We start from the raw sequence: 23,195 nt of genomic DNA, 5'->3' as shown, positions 1-23,195 counted from the left end.
GTTCTTCCATGTGTCTATCTCTCATGCCCTCAGCTTCATCTAAGATTCTCCACCAATTATATTCCATCTCCTTGATAGAGACACTATTAGGCACATCAAATATCCATGAGGGAGCCTGATGTTCTGTCCTTGGCAGATATGGTTTTATAAGGGAGCAGCTGAGGCCTCGAATGGGCTCAGGGAGAGAGGATGAAATGTAGGAAGATGTTACTGTGCCCAGTAGAGTGGTTGCCAGCCACGGCCCTGCATCTCAGTGTGAGCTCTGAGGCTCACGCTGGGCTCGGGATAAAGAGGAGACTACACAGACTGTAGGGTATGAGGCGGTGGCAGTGGCACGGATAAAACAAGTGCAAGAGTTAACGGCAAGAGTCAAGGCGATGCAAGGGGCAGAGTGTATATGACTAAAGTTGAGACGGGGTTTGTTGGCTCCCGGCTACCAAACATTAGAGCTGGAGCAGCCAATGGGCTACAACTGGCTTACTGAACCAGTGAGCTGAACAGCATGTCTGTTGGATTCCGATGCCTCTCGGCTACTTCTCCGCTGCTCTGCACGGTCTGAAACAAACCAACCGCCGCATTGTCAAAGGAACGTAGAAGTTGGATTGTCAGTGCTTTTGTTCAAATATGTAACCAAGCACCGGGAGATCTGACTTTAATCGTTGAGACTTCAGTGTAAGTCCAAGTGGACATTTAGGTTCTGGGCATAAACATTCGCACACAAGCATCATTTTAAGTTTTACTGAGGATTATTTCAACACCGATTAACTGACAGCCATTCTTCTGTGTCTGTGCGTGTGTGTGAGAGCAGTGGCGGCTGATATGCGAGCTGGAGCCTGAGCCGCAAGAAAACGCCCCAAATTGCAGCGTCTGCCATGCGCTGAGCCTCCTGCACCAAGACACTGTCTTTTGTTCTCCCCTGCTAGCAGGAGAAGCCTGACAGCTCTGAAATGATCCTCTCTGCTCTATCTCACACACACACACACACACACACACACACACACACACACACACACACACAGGCACACACACACGCACACGCACACGCACACACACACACACATTTCTGATCCTCTTTGTAAATCCTCTCCTATACATTTCCCAATTTTGTTGGGCCAAAAAACAAGTATATAAACACATGCAAACATGCACAATAACCATAGACGCCATCTGTCTCCCTCCTATAGCCACCCCCCCCACCACCACCACCTCTCATTTTCTCTCCTTGTCTGTCTTCCTCTCTCTCTTTCATTTTTCCTCACTGTCTGGCTGTGAGGATGGCGAATCCCTCATGGATTTCTGCAGGGTATCACCATGGAGACGGGGCTCTGCCACACGTGTCTATAGATCCTTCTGCTGGATCGGGGGCACAGCCAGAGGTGGTGCATCTCCACTCACGCTCTGGTGGAAGAGAAAAAGCGGGAAGAAACAACAATGAAGCTGGGGTTGTGTGTATGAGAGAGAGAGGGGGAGAAGGAGCGATATGAAATAGGGGGAAGTAGGTTGAAAGAATAAATTGGTGTGGGAGAAGTGCGGCAATGTACACTCCAAGGTATATAGACGAAGGAGTGGGGGGGGGGGGGGTGTGGTGGGAAGAGGAGCAGGTGAGGTTATGATGAGTGAGAACCATGAGGGAGAAATATGAGGTGAGAATGTGGGGTGACAGCAGGAGATGATGAGAGAGGGAGAGCGAGAGGAGTCGAGAGAAAGAGATCGGCGGTGAGAGGAGGCAGAGGGAGAGGCACCGGCAGCCTCATCCCTGTGTCAGGGAGACAAATAGCGTGTGATGCTAATGACTGGCTAAAGCTTTTGCCCCTGCTGAGAACATCCGCTAATATGACTGCTAATAAAGGCGCCGTGCAACGCTGTCGCATTCCAGCAGTCGCTCAACTGTCGCCCAAAATTAGCCGAACAGGAGCTCTCCCTCTCCTGCAGCTCTGCTCTCCCGCCTCACATTAAAGCTCCAGAAACGGGGCCTTCACTTTCACATTTCCAAGATTTTGTGATTCTTCCCACAAAGAGAAACTTACTAGAGATGCACCGATCGGCTCTGACGTCATCCTTATCCGCACTTACGCCTGACTCATCCACCCATTACCCATCCGAAGGAATTTTATTCTCTGATTAAGAGACCTGCACCAGCATGAACATTCAATAAATCAAATAACTTCCACTGTGCCGGGATTTAGGCGACTCGGCCTCGTCTCATGATGCACCGCTCAGAATGAGCGCTCGCTCGCAGCGCTTGTTGCAGGAATCCACAAGATTGTCTTCCAAAAAGAAAGCACATTGTCGATTGATGACTTTTCCAATTGATATATTTCACTCACCCAAACCCATCCACTATTAATTTGGACTTAATTTCCACGACCCCACCTACTCGACCCGCGGATCAACCGCGAGTCCACAAGTGCGATTGAAATCCGCGAATCACTAAAACCTACAGTAGTTTTTCTCATCTCCGTCCTTTTCTCTCTGCATGAATCCTGCACAATTTCTCATCTTTTTTTTCTCATTTTAAACGCCACCTAATTGTTTCTCGAATTTTAATTGCCAAGTGCAGTGAGTGGGATGCAGCGCCTGCGATGACGAACGCTGCAGCCAAGGTCACACGGCGACAGAGCCAGAAAACACGTGGGATGGCGGAGCCGCGGAGGCTTCCTGAGTCTTAGTCATCACCGGGGCAAACTCACGCGCAGTGTCACAGCAGCCTGACAGCTCAGGGACGGGAGGACACCTGAGACCAGAGTTATTGTGTATTCAACGCCTCTTAACGCGAGTGTGATTACAAGTCATTTACATAAGATTCTCCGCTTTATAAAAAGGCAGGCTCTTTGTAAAAGGGAGCCAAATATCGGTGGCATCGTAGGTGGAACTTTAAGCGGAGTGAAGTTTTTTAAAACACACTCACTCTCTGCCATCTAAAGACCTCTTTGTTTGTACAGTCCTGACCCGAAATATTAAAGTGCTCTTGTCTTTATTGAAGTCACAATGAAAAAAAGAAATACACGGCCAAGTGTTTATTATTTGCTGTCCATTAGCTGATGTTGCAGAGCAATTACAGCAATTCAACGGCCGTTTTTTCCGAGTGATTCAGGCGCAGTCGCATTAATACCTGTCAGCCGCCGAGCTCTGCTGCGGCTCTGCGCTCGACAGCCTGAGCTACTTTACTGTTAAGATAAAGGTGGTGAGGCCGGACGAGAAGACAGAAGAGGGAGACGAGTGGTGAGCGGCTGTGACTATCTGACTTTCCCACACCACTTTCCCCTCTCTCCCTCCCTGCCTCCCCTCCCTCCCCCTCCGTCCTCCCACTCACCTATCCTCCTCTGCTGCCAGCCCGCCTGCCTTGGCAGCCGCTAACCTGCTGGGACCGGCCCTTGATTTATTTGGAGAGGGCCCCGGAATGGAGGGGCCCAGGATGAGTGGCATTTTAATGTGCTTTTGAGATGTTTGGTCACAAGCATTATTGATCACAGTGCCGCAGCGCACCACACACACCCCTCCTCTCTCACTGTCCCGCAGACCCTCACACTGCCCCGGGGGAGAGGTCTGGCTGTCAGGCAGGGAATGAGTTTCCATGTGGGCTTAGATTAATGAAATAAGGCCCCTGGTTGCAGGGGGTCAGACCATTAAGGAATCCCTGGGCTTGGCGAGATTGAGCCTGCCAGGTGACTGGACCCTGACTGACTGATGGACGGGTTGGACCAAGGAGAGAGGGTGAGAGAGGGGAGGACAGATAGGATATTGGACTGTGGGACCGACTGACGTGAAAAACAGAGTAGAAGTAGAGGGAGCTGAAATAGGTTTCTAGAGCCATTTCGGACACGAACTCCAGAGACTGTCTACAGTAATAGGTGCAGACTTTCTCAGGAGTTTGCCTCACACATGAACAATGCAGCAGAAGATTCTCTGCTCAGACCGGTCTATCAAACTCTCCGGAGCGGTGCAGCAGGCGGAGGCAGGACCTTACGTATACATTCTGCTGCGGCATCACCTTTCCAGCTCATCGCCCCATATCATCAAAAACTCTCTTGACATCATTGTTGGTGTCTTCTTCATGTATGTTACTACTTTTTCATTTTTAAATATTAGTTTCCTTCTACATATATATATTTTTTTTTTTTTTTTTTTGCTTCAATTGCGTGTTGAAAATGTCATCACCCACTCACAGTGAGAATGAGGATCTCATTCTGTGGTCGTCGGATCATTCGGACATTCTCCAAAGTTTTTCTTCACGGAGAAACTCTGGAGAAAGATTCTATCACTCAAACATTTGTGTTCTCAGCCCCTGCGGAGAATGACCAGAGATATCAGGAGTTCAGTGCATGTCTGAAAGCAGGTTAAGACTTCAGTCCTCCATCAGCACCTATTACTGCCGCGTTTGAGCCTCATCCATAGCCGCTGCTCCACCACAAATGCGGCGCACGTTGAATAACAACATCCATTTTCTTACTCTCACAGGCAGTCTTGTGCCATTCATTCACATCAGGTCTTACTCTAAGTAGCGTGGAGCCATGGAAACATCAAGAGGTTGTAAAAATAGGAGCCAGGGATATTTCACAGCCGAGTGAACATGCCCAAAAGCGTGTTTAGCTCCTTTACACACGAACCTCAACAGGGGGTTTATTTGATGGCCAAAACAGTCAGAGGAACGCATCATAATTCTGACTGTGTGGGTGCCTTTGTTCAAACGTGCCAGAAACGTGTGAACACAGCGACGATACCCTGATGTGGCAGCGGCAGCATGCACACGTTGAGCACACATGGAAGAGGAGGGAGGGGGGGCAGGTAGCAGCTCGGGGGCTCTCACAGGTTTGATGAGTGAAATGGATTAAGTCCCTGTGATCAACAGCCTGAGCGAATACACAGATTATCAGATTATCAGATTAGGATCTGCCCCCCCAACTTGCCTCGGGGAGCCGGAGAATACATTAAAAACCTGAGGTGCTGTGGCAAGATTCAATTACTCAGGCTACAGGTCCTCCCTTCTTACAGTCAGTCCCCGACACACACTAGTGTTGTGCTGCGTTCGGCTCGCGTCACAGCAAGGGCATATCAGTCCGCGGCGCTGAGTGTTTGCAGAGCACGCACAGAGATTTTTTTCCTCGTGGCCCGAAGAACAAATTGTTACCTAAATATTAATGAATATGGGAGTAAAGTGAATCTGCAGCTGTGGGTGCTTCAGAGAAAGAGATTTTATCCCTTTGTAACTGTTTTCTAGAAGAAATGGAGCATGGCATTTTATTATAATTGCTCAATAGCTAATGAGTACGTGTCTAATTAAGGTCGGCTGAGCAAAGTTCCATATTTTTCCCAGCAGACAGATTTAAGAGGCATTGCTTTTCCTGCAGTAAAAGGCCCTTGTTCCTTGTTGCATTCCTACTCTGTTGTAGTTTGTTAACCACGACTCTTTACAGACACCTGAGTGCAAATGAGCATTGACGGCCAGGTGAGGCTAAAGGCTAATGGCTGCCCTCTTATCTCTCCCCCGCAGTGTGTATGGCTGCCCCCTGGCCAAGAAGAGAAAGAGTCTAGACAGACAGACCCTGGAAACATCCCCCAAGAGGAGCACCTACCTAGATGACATGGACAACTCCACGATGGAGGAATGCTACGAGACAGACGGGACCGAGGAGATGGACGACAGGGAGGAAGAGGAGGAGGAGGGAGCCGTAGAGGTGGAGGAGGGGGAAGTGGAGGAGGAGGAAGAGGAGGAGGTGGAGGGCTACATGGACTACAACGTAGAGCAAATGGAGCACGAAGAGGGGGAGGTGGACAGAGGCGCTGGGGAGGAGGAGGAGGAAGAAGAGGAGGTAGAGGTGGAGCAAGAAGAGGAGGAGGAGGGCGATGAGGAACGGGTGGAGGAGGCCGAGGAGGAAGAGGAGGAGGAGGAGGAGGAAGCAGTAGAGGAAGTGGACTATGAAGGGGGAGAGTCGGAAGAAGGAGAGCAGAGTCAAGGGCAAGGTGAGGACACTCTCCCATCACACTACATGAGCCAATTTTGTCAAATGCACTGGAACTACTTTTAAGGAATTTCAAAAGAAACGGTTGAACATTTTAGAAAAATAGTTAATTTGTTTTCTTACTGAACGACAACAAGATCAATACCACTGACATGTGTGTGCAGTAGACTTAAGGGTCAAGGAGCCAGGCTTAGCGCAAAGATGGAGAATATGAGCACCAGCCGTTCGATCATCACAAAGTCCACTTACCAGTAACATGTTATATCTCATGTGTTTAATCTGGGTAACAACAGACATCAGTATAACTTTTTATCGGGAGGATATGTGTTGGAATATTTCTTGGCTGGGCCCAGTAGCATCCTGGATTCTCCACTGGTTGCCTGGTAACTGCCAAGAAATGATTTGGCAAGTTACCGCCCTTAAAACAGAAAATAGTTTTTACACTTTGGTTTTTCCAAACACAAGATATAAGAGTAATCAAAGAGCTTTAGATGGGTTGGTAGTTGCTGGTTAATGCTGAGGTAGGCCAACTGGATGCTGGCTGTGACGTACAGCCATCTAGTTAGTTATCATCCAACTATAAACCATGGTTAGTTAGCGTGACCATAACTTTGCACAGTAAAAGGTAAATTTTGATTTAATAATAATGAAAGGCATATCTGTGTAATGGTAGTAACCAAATTGTGTTTTAACCTTTTCCCTGCATTTTAATTTAAACTTAACACTAAATCAGCAAATAAATATTTTTCCCAAAATGGTGAATAGCTCCTATGAAAGATTTTCTTTCATGAAAAAATAATATTTTTATAGAAAAGATTTGCAAATGTCTGGTTTTGTATTTTTAATTGTGGCAGTTGGACTTGATGTTCAACCACAGACGGTGTTTTGCATTGGAATAGGAAGAAATATCTAATTGCTGAAATCTGCGACATAGAATCTTTCAAAGGAAAAGACAATCTGAGATTTTAAGAATAAGGTTGTAATATTGCAGGAATAAAGCTGTAATTGAGTAGAAAGCTGTAATTTATTGAGAAAAATGTCATGATTTTAATCTGAAGAGTCTGTGCTCGACAGAGTTCTGATGACGAATCTTTTTGTTTCTTTAGAAAGTACGAAACCTCTTTGAATATTACGCAGATTTATTAACAAGAGACCACTACCTAACATTTCCTCCTCCACCAAAGAGGCATGTTCTGCAACCTGCAAGTTCGTCATGTTCTTTCGACAGAATAAACTCAGTTCAAAAGTATTAAAGTATTTTATTATTTCTGAAACCTTAAGTATAACTCCATATTAATAATTTTCTCTTAATATTACAACTTTGATGGTGTAATATAATAACCTTATACTTGAAGTCTCAGATCTATTTTCTTTCTTTGTGTCCCTAATACTCTGTCTTAGAACTCAGCTTTGCTCCCTCTCTTTATTTCCCCATGAAATATTTAACACGTTTGTCTAAGTGTTTTTAGGATCTTTGCTAGAACCTAAATGGAACAGATCTTGCTAAACTGCAGCCATGATTATTGTTTGTACACTTCAGAAACGAACAAATACAAACAAACTAATCATTTTCAACTCGTTAGAAGTTTCCGATAGATTAAGCCTAAGCATATTTGATCTAGATACTTTAACTAAGTCTCTCCTGAAAAATGATAGAACAACACCATCTTTTCAGAAACTCGTGCCCCATTTGTTGCCCCACCCCCCTTTGCACTCTGACGTGCCCAACACCAGATTTGGCAGGTTCCTCTCCAGCAGACTCTGCTTTGCATCACGATTGGACCTGACAGTGCCTTCAAGTCCAATTAGGAGTGAGGCTCTGAGAGAGGAGTGCGTTAACCCTGTGAGCGCAGCAGCTCTACCCACCAAGTGTTGATGTGGCGTCTCGGCAGCCGGTGCTCTTATTTTCTCGCAGACATGTGAGAACATCTCTGCAGACTGGTGTTCATTAGAGCCCACAGACGAGCCCTCACCCTTAACTCTGACACAGTGGACCGTTGCCACTGTCTCCTCAGCCTGTCAACAGCCTCCTCCTTCCAGGGGTGCTAGCTGATTACCATCTATTTATGATAGATTGAAGTGCTGTGCACATGCCACAGTGGGAGCTGTTGTTATTCTGCAAATTCTTTTCATCGCCGAGCTCTGTGATCATTACAATGTCTACCTTACCCAGATGTAAAGGGCGTCGCAGCATCTTAATCTGCAGCTTTACTTCTTTCAAAAGATCACTCTTTCAATATGCATCATTACCATGTTCCCCATTAGCACCAAGACCGCAGCGCTGGATGGTCACCGGGCAGATTACAATCTGCTAAATGCAATAGAGGTGACATTCGGAAGCTTCTGTGCGTTTCTCGGTGGCATGCACATCTCTGTGGCTAATCCAGAGCCAATTCAGCGCCGTCAGGGCAGCCGCTCTGTTCCTCCTTTAATCGGTTTCGCTTCTATATCCCTTTTATGTACCTTGATTGCTCTTCAAATTGCTTTCCTGTGCCATGTTTCACACCATCCAAAATTAAACCCCTGGTGCAGGAGGTTGCTGTAAGAAGCCTTCCTCTGTCAAAATATGTGCCTGGTCATTCGTGACTGTTCCCTCTTCCTGCTCTGAAGCATTCTAACCCCCCAAGCACCAATAATATGTTGCTCTCATTAGATTGGAGTGTGTGTGAGCGTGCGTGTGCAGTGCACGAGGGACGAAAGTCAGCAAGAGTGTTTGCCTAGTCTATGTACTACAACAAAGTATTAGAGCCATGTTGATGAAAAAACAAATCGATATTCAAAATATACCAAAGATAAAGTCATAATTTTACAAGAAGAAAGAATTAGCTTTAAACTATGTGTCATTCTGCATGGGGAATATCAGAAAAAGAGTTGTTTGCCTGCACTTAAACATGGAATGCGGAGCATCTTCTTAATATTCCACTTAATATTTGGCACATAAGCACCACATTATCATTGTTTATATGTGTTATATTTTAAGAGGTAAAATTACCACCTTATTCTCACAATTTCACAACTTCTTTCTCGCAACGTTATGAGATTCTTCTCAATTACAACATTATTCTTGTAATAGCATGCCTTTTTGAAATCTCAGTATCTCTTTCTTGAATATTGCCCTAAAACTCTTACACAGAGTGTGCAATTGGATATTATTCAGATTCTCTAATGTGTTTGAACACTTCCATCTGAAGAATACAGTCGGGTTCAGAGTACTGATCACAGAGGTCATGTAACCCGGTGAAAAGTAATATTTTAATCACAAATAATACACCGACAATAATAAATAACAATGTTTTTTGTCTCTATTATTTCTCTCTTTTGTCGTGCAATTTGCTTGTTCCCACCAGGAGCTAAAAGAAACCCTTATTTATTATTTTCTGAGTGTTTGTGTGTGGGCCTCTGGGTTAATTTTCTCCGCAGGAATGTAAGTGGCAGGAGCGACTTGCTCTTGGTGGCTCAGGGCGGAAATGTGGAAAAAAAAAAGAGATTGGAAGTGCTCCAGGAGTGAGTGCTCGAAATTACTGACAGAAGAGGTTCAGTAACCTTTTGCAGCCTGTCAGAATCAATTAGGCAATGAAAAGAATTGTAAAGATACTGATGATTGAATGGAAAAAAAAAAGGGACTGTAGTAGCAAACGATGAATAGCTGTGGACCGGAGTTCATCGTGTGGGAGATGGAACTCCATATTAGATTGCAGATTTTAGCTTCTCCTGTAAAAATGTTTCGCTCATTCAAAGGTTTTCTCACAATGTTTTGATTTAAACTGAATGAAATGTGCAGCTCATTTGCAGCTATTTACAGAATTGCTGGGTAATTTTAAAAGCTATAAATATCACTTTCTAATGAAAAACAGGAAATTTGGACAAATATATAATACTTGCCAGAGAAGTAGTCCCTGTTTTCATCGATTCTCGTTTACAAGAGTATTTTTCACTGGAACTTTCCCAAACCACAACATTTTTAAACTTCCTGTTCTTCAGAACAAGAGCTGCTGTTAAGACTCTCAAAGTAAATTATTAGGGGAAGCAAAGAGTTCCTTATCCAATTTAGATGGACCAAACCCAGAAATCAGATTTACCAGTAAAATAGAATGATGGAAATGATATTACAAGACGTTTGTTCTTTCTTTCCAACAGAGGACGATCAGATGAGCAGCAGCGAGGGGGGCGAGGGCGACAGCAGAGGTGGCGGTGGCGGTGGTGCTGGCAATGCAAAATCTGGCCAGACGACGGAGAAGGACAACAACAACAATGAAGAGTACGAAAACTACGACGAGCTTGTGGCAAAGTCCCTCCTGAACCTGGGCAAGATTGCAGAAGACGCTGCCAACCGGGCCTTGACTGAGTCTGAGCTGAACAGCAACTCTTCCAACAGTGGAGAGGAAGAGGAAGAGGATGAGGAAGAGGAAGAAGAGGAAGGGGACGATGATGATGAAGAAGAGGAGGAAGAGGAGGAAGAAGAGGGGGAGGGGGGTGAAACGCAGAGGGGAGCTCTAACCTTGGACGTTGACAGTGATGTGGTTCGGGAGACAGTGGACTCCCTAAAACTGCTGGCACAAGGTCACGGTGCGGTGTTGTCTGACAATTTAGATGGACAGGAGTTTGAGGATGGCGCTTTGAATGGGACTGACCGTACCCATAATGGGGGAAATGCACACAATGGTGGACACCTTAAGACCTCCAGCAATGGACAAATTGAAAACAGCGATGAGGAAGTGTGTTTAAGCAGTTTGGAGTGCCTACGAAATCAATGCTTTGACCTAGCTCGGAAACTAAGCGAAACAAAGTCCACCGACCGAAACGGACCTTCCCAGCAAAACCATTTCTTGTGCGGGGATCCCAATCAGCAGCTCCAGCACCACGGCTATGGGGATTTCCACCATGGCCAAGACGACAGGCGGAACTATTCCGACATGGACAATCTCTTGAAGTTGGAGGAGCAGCTGAGCCCGCGCTCCAAAGCTTTCGCCAGTTGCGCACAGGACGACCGGTATCACACCAGCCACCGGGACTTCGATGAGGACACCGCCTCAGTCACGTCGGACCGATCTGAAGAGGTGTTTGACATGACAAAGGGCAACCTGTCGCTACTGGAGAAGGCCATTGCACTAGAGTCCGAACGCGCCAAGGCAATGCGAGATAAAATGGCGGCTGAGGCTGCTAGGAGAGATGGGGTGAGGTATAACCACGACGATCATGGCCCACGGCATGGCTATGGTGTTGAGCGTAAAGCCCGCCTTCATGATGGCATGAAGAAGCCTTTTTATCACAAAGGTGAGTGGCTCTTTCAAACATGGTGAATGCATGTTTACCTCATTTAAAAAGCTCAGGTGACAATGTCAGATAGTGTTTGGCTCTGTGTTGTGCCGGGGACTAGACAGCCCACGTGCATTCTGGGAACTTGACTACAACCCCAGGACAAGCTTTTTTTCAACCAATTTGGAAATTCGCATCTTGGTAGCAGCGGGAGCGGCAGCAGCGGCTTATGTTGTTAAAATAGGCCAGCATGGAAACATCAGAGGGTAGGCTTGTCAGGCATAAGTAATGGCAATCTGCACGGCCTGTTAGGACCGCAAATCTCATCCCTGCGATGCAGCTTGGGGTAAAGCTGCCTATTTTTAAACTCTGAGAAGGCACTTGGGAGAGGAAGCTACCAAACAGGGCCCTCCCGCCTTTGGGAAAGGAGAACAAGACGTCTCTTTTTGTTTGGTTATCATGCTTATGAGCCAACTTTCATATTGAGGCTTATTGACGCGCCAGAGAGACAAATGCACTTATACCATAATGCCTTTCAAATTCAGTGGTCATTGTTTTACAGTGAGCTGGATATGGCTGTGTACCTGCATCGCAGAGTCGCAGGAACAGAAACATTGCGTTGGCATTTACAGTGGTGGCTCAGAGAGCTCCATCGTTTAACTCTGCTTATTCCTCACATCATATCCTTTACAGCAACAACCTTCACACTCAGGGTACGCAATTTGCTCCCATAAGGAAGATATCAGATGAGAGCGACAAATAGGAGCGGGCTAAATCAGCAGCGGGGCGATATTACGCCTTAAATGCCGAGTGGGCTCACATCAAGCATACTGTATATTCCAACTTAAATGCCACGCAAAATGTTAATTTCAGGAGCCTCCCGTTGCCCGGGTGTCTGGCTAATGTTGGAATAATGAGAGGATGCGAGACAGTTACATCACGATAGCATCTCTCCCCGGGCGAGATAGCAGCAGACACTCGTTGACCAGGGCTCTTGTGTGTGATTTATAAAACAGAGCATGGCCAAAAGGAGGGGGTGGGAGGGTGCTGGTGCTGGTGGGGGTAGGGGCAGGGGGGCAGGGGGGATTCAGAGGGAGGGCCGGCTCTCTAAGAGAAACATGAGGCTGAGATGAAAATTGAACATTATCAGAATGACCGATAACGAACGACGGGCCCACTGACTACACATTAATTATCCAGAGATGGTATGGTAATGGGGGCCATTTGCTATGCAAAGCGCCGACCATCCCCAGCCACAATCAATATCCCCTGCTTTCTAATATGCCTTCCACTTGGCTGCCTCCACTCTCCGCGATGGAACCGCGGCCTGCAGAACGCACAGTCATCACGTGTGTGTATGTGAGCGTCCGTGCATGTGCAAATGGAGAATTATATTCAGACGTCCTGTTCAAACACTAACACTCTCTGTAATAATGGGCCCCCCGAAAAGAAGCCATTATTAGGAAGCCACAATTTACATTCAGACCAAGTTCTTTTATCAACATGACCCCCCCCCCCCCCCCCCCCCTTCCCCTATTGCACTGGTGCCTGACAAAGGAGACATGACATAGCAATATATATGTAACTCATGTGCCCCTAACATGACATAGATAGATGACAGCCACGGAGGATAACGAGGGCCTTTTTTTCTGATTAATGAGACATGGGATTTCATTTGGTGACGCGCGTGTAAATGTATGAGTAAGTGTGCTCCATGCCAGCTCTTAATTTCATTCTTGTCTGAATTATTCGTCTTTCTGCTCTTACTCTACAGCCGCTGGGTTGGCATGGCTTTGTCACTGAGGTGGAGCTACTGACTTACACAGGTCTTTACATTTTCCGTCAGTGGTCTCTTTCTGAGGCGTAATGGCACCTCGTCTGTCTGATCTTCCAATGAGATCCTGGATTGATTCCACAATCTGATACATCTCTCACCTCCTGTGACTCTGCTGTGAAGACGATGTTATAGGCTGTTATACTATACTGTAAAATTACTTCTGAAATTCTAATGTAAACAGCGTCCTACAGTTAAGATGTCATTACATCTTGACAGAAAGAAGAGCCCTCGACCTTGTGTGAGTCGATGTGTCGCAAGGTGCAGTTGCAGAAACAATGCCTGTTGGCACGGATCGGCACTCCTGCTTTTTGGGGGTAACCATATCTGAGTTTGGGTGAAACAGGAGAGACAGGTTTTGGGGAGGGAAAGAAGATCTCATCCGGCATGTGTGTGTTTGTGTGAGTTTGTGTGCCTGATTATTGGACCTTCATTGTCTTAGTTGACATGTGGAGTTAGGTGTGGTTTTAATTAAAAGAAGTATGATAATTTCTTATTTAAAGCTGAACGGGAAGATGAAACTCCCTGTCACTTACACTGTCAGGGTTCACTTCTTTTTATCAAATTAATAAAGTAATAAATAGCAGCCTACAAATAAAAAAAAATTCCAGCATTTAACACACAGATTGAGCTAGGAATTATTTAGTTTTCTTTAACATGATGTTATGTTCCACCATCATTTTGGGACAATACTGACTGTGATTAGAAATATGGATTACAATTTTTTCCAGTAAATTAAGTTGTATAGACTTCCTCTATTGCCGCAGATAAAACCTCCATCAACCAGAGGTAGTCGCCTTGTTTAGAGCCTGGGATATGAAGCCTGGAAGAAAAGAGAACCACAAATCACTCTCTGATGCTTGTTAAGCTTATTTCCTTGAGCCACTGTTGCAGTGAAGTAGCACTGGAGTCCAGGAGTCACACTTGAGTCCGACTTAAGTTCAGATTTTCAGGACTTGTGACTCAGACTCATACTGACTTGTGGTAAAAATAAATGGGAGGGCAGAGAGACATAGAGAGGGAGAGCGCGTAGTGCTCACTGCAGGATGGGAGTTTCCCCAGCAGTCCTAGGCCTAAAGCAGCATATCTAAGGGATGGTTCAGGGCTCACCTATACTATAACTATAAGAGGATTGTTTTAGGTCTAACCTTATATGTAGAGATAAATATCATGGCCTTGTAGTCCGGCCTCACCCTGACTCGTCTTTGGCCACTTGCACTTGAACAACGGAGCGACCCAAGACTCGACCCGAGTTTTAGTGACACAAACCGAACACTGCCATGAGCTCACAATGTAATCAACTGCGTTTGCCTCTCTGTTCCCAGATGCTTCTCGTGCGGACAAGAAGGAAAGCCGCTGTCCGACGCCGGGCTGTGACGGCACCGGCCACGTGACTGGCTTGTACCCGCATCATCGGAGTCTATCTGGCTGTCCGCACAAAGACAGGGTGCCGCCAGAAAGTAAGCATTGTCAGTCCCACACCCGCAACAAACACATTTTTTTCTGTTTATTTAGCCGGTCTGTGGCGTTGATGTTCTTTGATGTTAAGGAATTTGCATGTTTCCTGCGACCACTGGTGTGCCTGGCATGATCTGTGTACTGTGCTGTCGTGGCCGGACTGTAATTGATATTTCTGTGGGGTGTACAGTGAGGGTCAGACGGACTGCAGCTGCACTTTCCCCTGACCTTTTTGCATGGGGCCATGGATTTTGCTTGCTGATTGCTTGCATAGTGTGAGGTGGTGATGAGGCAATGAGCCCTCACTGATGTTTGACTATTGGCGGTGCAGTGATTAGTGGGATAGTCGAGAGCTGTCAATCAGTGATCCACTTGACTGTATGTCACCCCTTCCTCTGCTACATCGACTGACATGGACTGAGATCATATAATAGAGGATGCTTTAAATGGGTTGCATGCCTCTTCAGCTGCTTTCAGACATTCACTGAACTCCGGATACTCTCTTGGTGGTTGTATTTAAAATTACAAATGTTGGAGTCGGTCGCTCCGGACATTTTGCCCAGAAAAGGTCAAAGTGATTCCATGTGAGAATGCTTCGGAAAATCTGGAAAAATTCACCGCAAGTGAGAGGGCATGTTTATGACACGTGACGGACGCAAAAGGGGAAAAAACTATAAAATACCAATATTACTGCATTACAAAGATGAGCCCTTCATGTAGAGGATGCAGACAATTATGTCAATTTGGAAAGACAACGAGTTCTGGAACTTTTGACGAAAAGGCCCAACGCAAATTTGGAAAAAAAGATTTCGACACATTGTATCCCGCTCCCTGCATGCTCTGTCCAGGCGCCAAACTTTGCCTGAATGTTCTAGACATTTTCCTGAGACATTTGTTTGGACCAATACCAAAAACCAAGAGTACATGTCTGAAAAAAAGTTATCACAGCACAGTTGCTCAGTGCATTTATGACTGATGGGACAATTCAGGAATGCTATGCTTTTTATGCTTTTATTTTTTACATTTTAAGTTTTAACATTTCATTTCATCCTAAAATGCCCACAGACCCCGGTAGCACAGTCATCAATGCCATGAATCCCATTCATTTATTTGTTTTTCTCTACCAATTAACTTGTATTGAATAGAAAGGCAGTATCAAATTTCTATTCCACAGATCAAGTGAAGTGGCAATAAACATTCGCTTTGACTGAGTAGTGAGCTTCCCCCGCCGAGAATTCACCCCGGCTATTTAGTCTCATTCACCTTGTGCAAACTGCTCAATAAAAGCCCCTTTTACACTATTCATTAACCCGCAGTGTGAAAATCAAGTTATGATCTGCCACGACCCAGACTGCAATCAACATAAAAGAAGGATTTAATAATGGCAAAGAAATTAGTTATCATTAAAGCGAGGCTTGTAAAGACCAGCGGTGTCGCTGAGGACTCTTGTTCTGTGGAGGCCCCTGCTTTCAAAGAAGTCCCTAACCTGAGACACACTTGTCTCCCAGAGATGTGAAAAGACGCGGTTGACCTTGACTGGAGTCCCAAAATGGAATCTAGAAAAGGGCTTCAATTGATTGTCACTGGAGATTTGGGAATATGATGTCCGTGTTCCTCCTCCTGTTCATCACTCGTGTTGATTGGGCTGACTTTTTGGGGGAAATGATACCACTAATGGACCAAAAGTTTTGTGGCATCACCTTCAAGACAGTGGCATGCCTCAGTAATAATAACAACAATGATAATAAAAAGTGCTTTGTGAAGAGCACAAATAAAAACCTTGATAAAAATCATTGAAGGCAAGAAGTAAGTCAAATACAATGCCATTTAAAATCAAAGACAGGAAATTAAATAATACAACAGAAGGATAAGGAAAACATAGACGATACCAAAAATACATTGAAGTAAAGTAGGTGTCCACATTGTGAGCCATTAAGCCACCATTCACCATGTTTCCTTCAATGATGGTCCCTGCTTCCCCACTTTGAAGCATATGTCAGATGTGGGAATACCTGCAGGGCGGACTCCGCTGTGGGAAACTCTCGATCCCCTATTAACACTTTTTCTGGCCTGAATGGACAATGTATTATTAATGGCTTCATTTAATTGGGAAATCAAGCTGTGCGGCCACGACTTTTCCTTGGGAAATGTGAAAAATTACGATTAAATTATATCTGAAATACATTAAATCACATTCCTGTGCTCACTGTAGCGCCCTCCTGTAGAATACTGGAAGTGTTTCATCTCAGAGTATATGTTTTGTCCTCAGAGTGGTTTACCGTTGCAATATTAAAAGACTTAAGGGCCACATTACCTTCTGTTACCCACATTATTATGCTACATCCCTGCAGCTCTGCCTGTGCTGTCTGATTCAGGCCCAGTGCTTTTATTTCTCGCCATTCTGCCGGTCTCTAAGCAGAGGGCAGGGTGGAAGCCGGATATGCATAATGCATTGGCTTGTAGCATGTTGAGGTGGCAGGCTTTGTCCAATTACCTGCGCCGAATACCAATTAGTATGTAAGGGAGAGGAGGATGATGAGGGGTTAAAGTTTAAGGGGGTGATAATGATGAAGCTACTGCCGATGGGGTTTGGCCCTGTGTGCCACTGGCATCGAGGCGACCCTTTCCACGCGCCCCCTCCAACAGCTCCTCTCGGACATCCATAGATCATTAATCTAATTGGCGGGTTGCCGAGGGGATCCGGGACAGTTATGGACTGTTTTAATGGTAAATGGTATTGAAGACTGCGCTCTCTACCCTAACAACGTGCAGATGATAACAAAGCACACTCTATCAAGGAGCTGTGTTCCATCTGTCTGCCTTTCCCATTGATTTCAAGGCTTGTGTTTTGCATGATTGCTGGCTGTTGGTCGCTCCGCTCTCTGCATGCCCAAAAAATGTCCCCTCCATCTCTGTCTCTCGCCGGCTTTGTCCTGTTAAACTTAAATGACATCTTTTTATTCATGACTGTCGCTATTCCATGAATACTAATTTGAAAGGGGCAGGATAAGTGGAAGCAATATGGTGGGAAACCTTGCCTGCCCTTTCAAACTAGTGTTCATTAAAATGAAGAAGAGGTCATTTGGGTTCACACAGGCCCATTTCTTAATGATGTTTATAATGCCAAGCTCCTCACATACTAATAGAGCTTGATTGTAAGGGGCTCCTAACCTTCCCTGTCTTTCACTCCTATCTCCCGTCTGCCTGAAGTTGTGGCAATGTATGAGAATGTTCTTAAGTGTCCTACGCCTGGCTGCACGGGACGCGGCCATGTCAATAGCAACAGAAACTCCCACCGAAGGTAAGTGACAGTCTGCCTACATGAAACTGGCACTGTCCATGTCGCATCCTCCTTTTCTTCATGGAACTTGGTTCATTTTTTTGTTGAACTGTTGTTGCTGATGTTTATTTTTTGGTCTATTCTAATTTATTTTTGTTTGTTCAACACATTGTGTGTGCGTGTGTGCGTGTGTGTGTCCGTGTGTCCAGGTTACTCATGTTGTGGGGACCTGAAACTGTTTGCGGAGTCACATTATGGAGACTTGTCTGCCTACTGGGGACAAAAATCCTGTTAACTTTAATCATTAAATTTAAAGGTGAAGACATATTTTAAGGTAAGGTTGTGTTTAGGTTAAGGTGAAGGCTAGGTTGAAGTTAACATTTTGGTCAGGGTTTGGCAAGTTATAACTATGGTTAAGGTGTGAATAAGTCTTTCATGATATTAATTGAATGTCCTATGAAGTCATGGAGACGTGCGTGTGTTTCAGTCTGCAAGTTTGCAATATTTTGAATAATGTTGGGACTAAGTGAAGCCGTTCAGCTGCTCAATAGTGCCACAGTTTAACAGAGCCTGATTGGAATGCAGCTATTCACACCTAGCACAGCATAAATCATTCATCAGCTCATGGCAAAAAAAATGGCATCTATCAGGTGCAGGTTTGGAGGGAGAAAAACTGAAATAGCAGAGCACTGGTGCCAGTGCTGACAGACGTGGTGAGGTGACAGTGAAAGAGGAGTGTCACCCGGAGCAGATGTTCGGGGAGTTTGGCGTAGCAGCAGCCATTAGCACCTTTCTGCCACTCAGCCGGGGTGACAGGATAGGTGCAGGCCTGGAAAGATCGGAGTGCCTCCATGCTGCGCTCAAGTGACACGAGTGCGCAGCGCGAAATAGACACGGTCGTGGACACACACCGTAAACTTTCACTTTCACTTCAAAGCGCCGATATAAACCTCCATATACTCGCTGGTCCGACCCCCGGCCTGATGCACACTCTCATCCCTGCACACATTCCTGCACGTCTGATGACAGGTGCTCCACACTGGCTGCAGGCCATTGTCAAAGATCATTTTTTTCACCATGGCCCTGACACACTTCAGTTGACAGACAGGATGGAGAATAATGGGGGTTAAGGATAACAACATGAACTTTTGTCACATTTGGTCAGTTAATTGTAACAAGGAAGTTTTTTTAAAGCTCTGAATTCCACTGGATACACACTACACGGGTCAGTGTCTGTGTGTGTGTGTGTGTGTGTGTGTGTGTGTGTGTGTGTTTGTGTGTGTGTGTGTGTGTGTGTGTGTGTGTGTGTGTGTGTGTTTGTGTGTGTGTGTCTGTTGGGGATGGCTTTGGTTAAGGTCAGGTTTAGGCTACGATTAGTGTTTGGTTAAGGCTAAGCTTTTTGTTTAAGCTTAAGGTGTAGGTTAAGGTTAGGTTTAGGAAAACGTGAGCTTTGGTTAGGGTTACGGTTAGTCAAGGAGAACCTAAGGTTTGAGTAAGTCTCAAGGAAATCAATCTTAGTCAAGGTATTGTCCTCTGAAGTCATGGAGATGTTTTTGCACATGTCTGTATATAGTTTGGTTCAATACCATCATTCTGAGGACATTTTAACGTTATGAGGACATTTTTCTCTGGTCCTCACAAATCCAACGGGCTGTTTGAGGGTGAAGACTTGGCTTTAGAGTTAAGGTTAGAATTCGGGTTTAGGGTCAGGGTTATGTATTTAATTGTGATGGTTAGGGACTATAGAATGCATTATGTAAATGAGTGTCCTTACAACTATTGAGAGACTGCATGTTTGTGTGTGTGTTTGTTTGTGTGTCTGTGTGTTAATTATCACCATGCGTTTGAAAGAAATTTAGATGCACATAGAAATGCACATTTGTCCATATGGGAATATCTATTCTGAGAATTATTTCAAGCTGCTCAGCTGGAAACCTGCAAGCTGTTGTTGATTGCGTTGTTATTTAAAGTGGTAAAAGACAATGAATGATTTAGCATTTAAAGCACAAAGACTTTATGAACTAAAGTCAGGTTACTCTCAAACTGGTCAACATTGGCCGACAGACAGATGTGAACTGACTGATGCTCACCGTCTGACAAGCTGCGGCAGTTTACAGCTCATGCATTCAACGGTGATATTTTCACCCCTTAAAAAAAATGTGTCTAATACGCACAGTCCGCAGCGCCACTTAGGACAGTGCTCCTCATTTTTTCAGTCTGTCCGGATGTCCCATCGCTGCAGCCGAGAAGCTGGCCAAAGCCCAGGAGAAGCACCAGAGCTGTGACGGCCCCAAATCCAACCAGTCCTCCGACCGAGTCTTAAGGTAGTGCTCACTCTCCGCTTTATTTCCACATCATATACAGGGCGAGCAAATATGGATTTTGTGTCAAGACGTAAACACAATAAAATACTTGAAGACCTGTTTTTCAGCCATGTTGGTATATCTTTTTTTCTTTTTTTTTTATCCTAGAACTATTGATATTTTATGTCTGCCCCGTTTTTTTTTTTTTTACGCTTGTTCTCCTGTCTCCTGAGGATACGTTGCATCTTCATTTCCCTGCTCACTATCAAAGGCGAATTCGCTTTATTAGATTATAAAAATAAATAGCACATGTATCATAGAAAAGGTAAGAGCATTTTGATTGAGGTTTACTTTGGTAGTCATCAAACATTAGCATGACAAGTTTTAAGTAATTGTACATTTTATATTTATATCCAACCGAACATCAACAGCATTAGATCTCACATCTCAGTTGTCCAGGTCGTTTCTAAGCCTGTAAAGGCAAATCAAAAGAAAAAGCAAATCAGAAGCAACATTTATCAAAAGATGTGGGCATTCAATTTTCCTGTTTCCTATTCACTATGCATGAAAAAAAAACTGTGGTAGGGTTGTGTTTTTTCATGGAAAAAGAGGAATTCATCCACGCTACCACATGTCCTGCACCCCCCCACCCCCCCCCCACACCTTCATCTGCCAGCATTGTCCTTGACATTCTTATCCCCAAGTCTAAACATTACAGTCTGCCCCTTCCTCCTACATCCGCCCATTTTTTCTTATTTTACCCAAACCCACCGAGTTCCCTCTCCTTCCCCCCTGGGCAATGTTGACTGCCTCGGTCCAACTTCCACCCCCTCGTCATTTATTTTCCAGGCCTATGTGCTTTGTCAAACAACTGGACTATCCACAGTATGGTTACAAGAACAATGTCTCCACCAGTACGCCCCGCTCCAACCTGGCCAAGGAGCTGGAGAAGTACTCCAAGACCAGCTTCGACTACAGCGCCTTCGACGGCAGCAGCAACCACCAGGTGTACGGGAAGCGGGCCATCGCGCCCAAGGTGCACGGACAGAGGGACAGCTCGCCGAAAGGATACGACGGTACTACATCAGAGCAAAGCTTTATTTCCACTGCTGTGACATTACCGTGACACTTCTTTATTTGTATTCTTCCCATGTTGAATGTACCTTTTGTATTCACTAGTGTGTGGAGTTCACATTCCCTTTACCTGCAGACTTAAGCATACATTTCTCAAGGTCCAGAAAATTGTTTGTGAAATCCTCCGATTGGTGCGGCATATTATGTTACTTTTGGATCAGAGTGTCATTAAAGATCCCAAACCCAATAAACCATATTTTAAGTACAAAGCTATGATTTACGGTAAGTATCAAACAAATAAAAATCTTTTATTACATATGTCAAACCTACCTAAGCCGAAGTAGCTCACTTTTAAGGGTGGAGTTAATGATTCTGGGGAACGACTGTTGATAACGCTTAGACGCTTGAAACAGCTCAACGATGGTGATGCGGGTCTTCACCCTTTTGTTAATCTTATCTACTTTGGGTTAGCAGCAGTCTTTGGTGTTTAAGCACTTTGAAAGAAAATAGCATTTCCAGTCGCTTACCTTCTGAAACAGTAGCGGCGGTGGTAACAGGTGATCTTTACACACTCCTCCTGTGCATGAATACCCTTGTTGCTGATTGGCTGGAACAATGTTATGATGTTCGGGTGGGTCAAGCATTCTTTCCCAAATACAGGGTATTAGCAGTATATTAAGTATAAATATAAGTATATTGTATGATGCAATATGGCTTACTGTGCCATTAAATGTAAAAACAATTTTGTTAAATTTCTTTAACCTCTGGTACTCCTTGACTAACCCTAACCAATTATTTTTCTCTTTATTGAATGTTCTCCATCGGTCCTGCAGCCAAACGCTACTGCAAAAACTCCAGTTCGGCCAGCAGCACCACCAGCACCTATGCTCCCAGCAGCAGCAGCAGCAGCCTGAGCTGTGGTGGCGGCGGCGGAGGGGGTGCGGGAGGCGGCGGGGGCAGCAGCGCCAGCAGCACTTGCAGCAAGAGCAGCTTTGACTACAGCCACGACATGGAGGCCGCCCACATGGCGGCCACGGCCATCCTCAACCTGTCCACACGCTGCAGGGAGATGCCTCACAGCATGGGGGGGAAGCCGCAGGACCTGTGCTCGCAGGTAGGAGGCGGGACACTGCAATGCCTGTCATGATGTAAATGTTAAATGAGATCAACCTTTGTTTTGTTGAGAAATATTGCCTCAAATGACACATGAGTGTTTACTGTGTAAGACTGTCCTCATACTGTAGCCACACAAAGAAAAAAAAACACATCATTATCCTGATGTTGGCAGCGAACACTGTCAAAGATAAGGAGATTTCAGATATGCACACCACATGTACACATAAACACACTCACACAAAGATCCCATTAAAGATCCAAGGCTGTGTCTTACACTCGGGGCTCAGCGGGGCAGTTTTTTATTTTCTGTCTAGGGATCAGATAGGAGCAGGACGAAGCGCCGTTTGACACGGTGTGAGCCCAGCGTGTCATTTCTGAGGAGATAAGGGGACGGTGTTACTGTGTTATCTGCATCCTGATGCTGAGCGGGGAAATGGGGGCCAGAAAGAGAGAGAGAGAGAGAGAGAGAGAGAGAGAGAGCGCTCATGCAGCAGAGGGCTAACGCTGGCTCAATGCTAATGTTGACGGCGGACGAGAGGAGGAAAGAAAGGAGGAAAAGAAAAGAAAAGCAACAAATGCCCGAAGCGACCCTGCTCTGGTCCTATCTCAGTTCATTGTGTGTCCTTCTCGTGCTTCGGGGGGCCAGACGGGCAGGAAGCCGGCGGGGCAGAACGGGAAGACAGGAAACCTCAGATTTCAGATCAGAATTTCAGATCAGGATATTTCTTCTTCTTCTTCTTCTTCTTCTTCTTCTTCTTCTTCTTCTTTCATCTAACACCTTACGGCACACACTGTTCCTTTCTCTCTGAATGAAACTTCACACACACACACTCATACATTCTCGCCTCCTTGTTTTTCCAGGCTGCCTATCTGCTCGCTCCTCTTTCTCTCAGTCTACTCATTGGATTTATTGA

At 45.3% G+C, this 23,195-nt stretch overlaps 1 protein-coding gene across 1 annotated transcript in view; it reads left to right on the top strand.

Moving 5' to 3' along the window:
* Nucleotides 1-23,195, top strand: part of myt1lb (myelin transcription factor 1-like, b) — a 105,739-nt gene that overhangs the window by 62,394 nt on the left and 20,150 nt on the right. Inside the window, exons 5-13 of the mRNA XM_053433767.1 lie at nucleotides 5,492-5,714; nucleotides 5,790-5,961; nucleotides 10,098-11,234; nucleotides 14,376-14,510; nucleotides 17,719-17,809; nucleotides 20,005-20,112; nucleotides 20,941-21,167; nucleotides 21,999-22,082; nucleotides 22,113-22,279. Coding sequence (XP_053289742.1) covers nucleotides 5,492-5,714; nucleotides 5,790-5,961; nucleotides 10,098-11,234; nucleotides 14,376-14,510; nucleotides 17,719-17,809; nucleotides 20,005-20,112; nucleotides 20,941-21,167; nucleotides 21,999-22,082; nucleotides 22,113-22,279 — 2,344 coding nt within the window. The remainder of the gene's footprint in view (nucleotides 1-5,491; nucleotides 5,715-5,789; nucleotides 5,962-10,097; nucleotides 11,235-14,375; nucleotides 14,511-17,718; nucleotides 17,810-20,004; nucleotides 20,113-20,940; nucleotides 21,168-21,998; nucleotides 22,083-22,112; nucleotides 22,280-23,195) is intronic.

This window comes from Pleuronectes platessa, chromosome 11 (genome assembly GCF_947347685.1).
Source record: "Pleuronectes platessa chromosome 11, fPlePla1.1, whole genome shotgun sequence".
NCBI classification, from domain to species: Eukaryota; Metazoa; Chordata; class Actinopteri; order Pleuronectiformes; family Pleuronectidae; genus Pleuronectes; species Pleuronectes platessa.
Note: the sequence above shows the minus strand (reverse complement) of the source record. Positions and strands in the feature narration are given on the sequence as shown.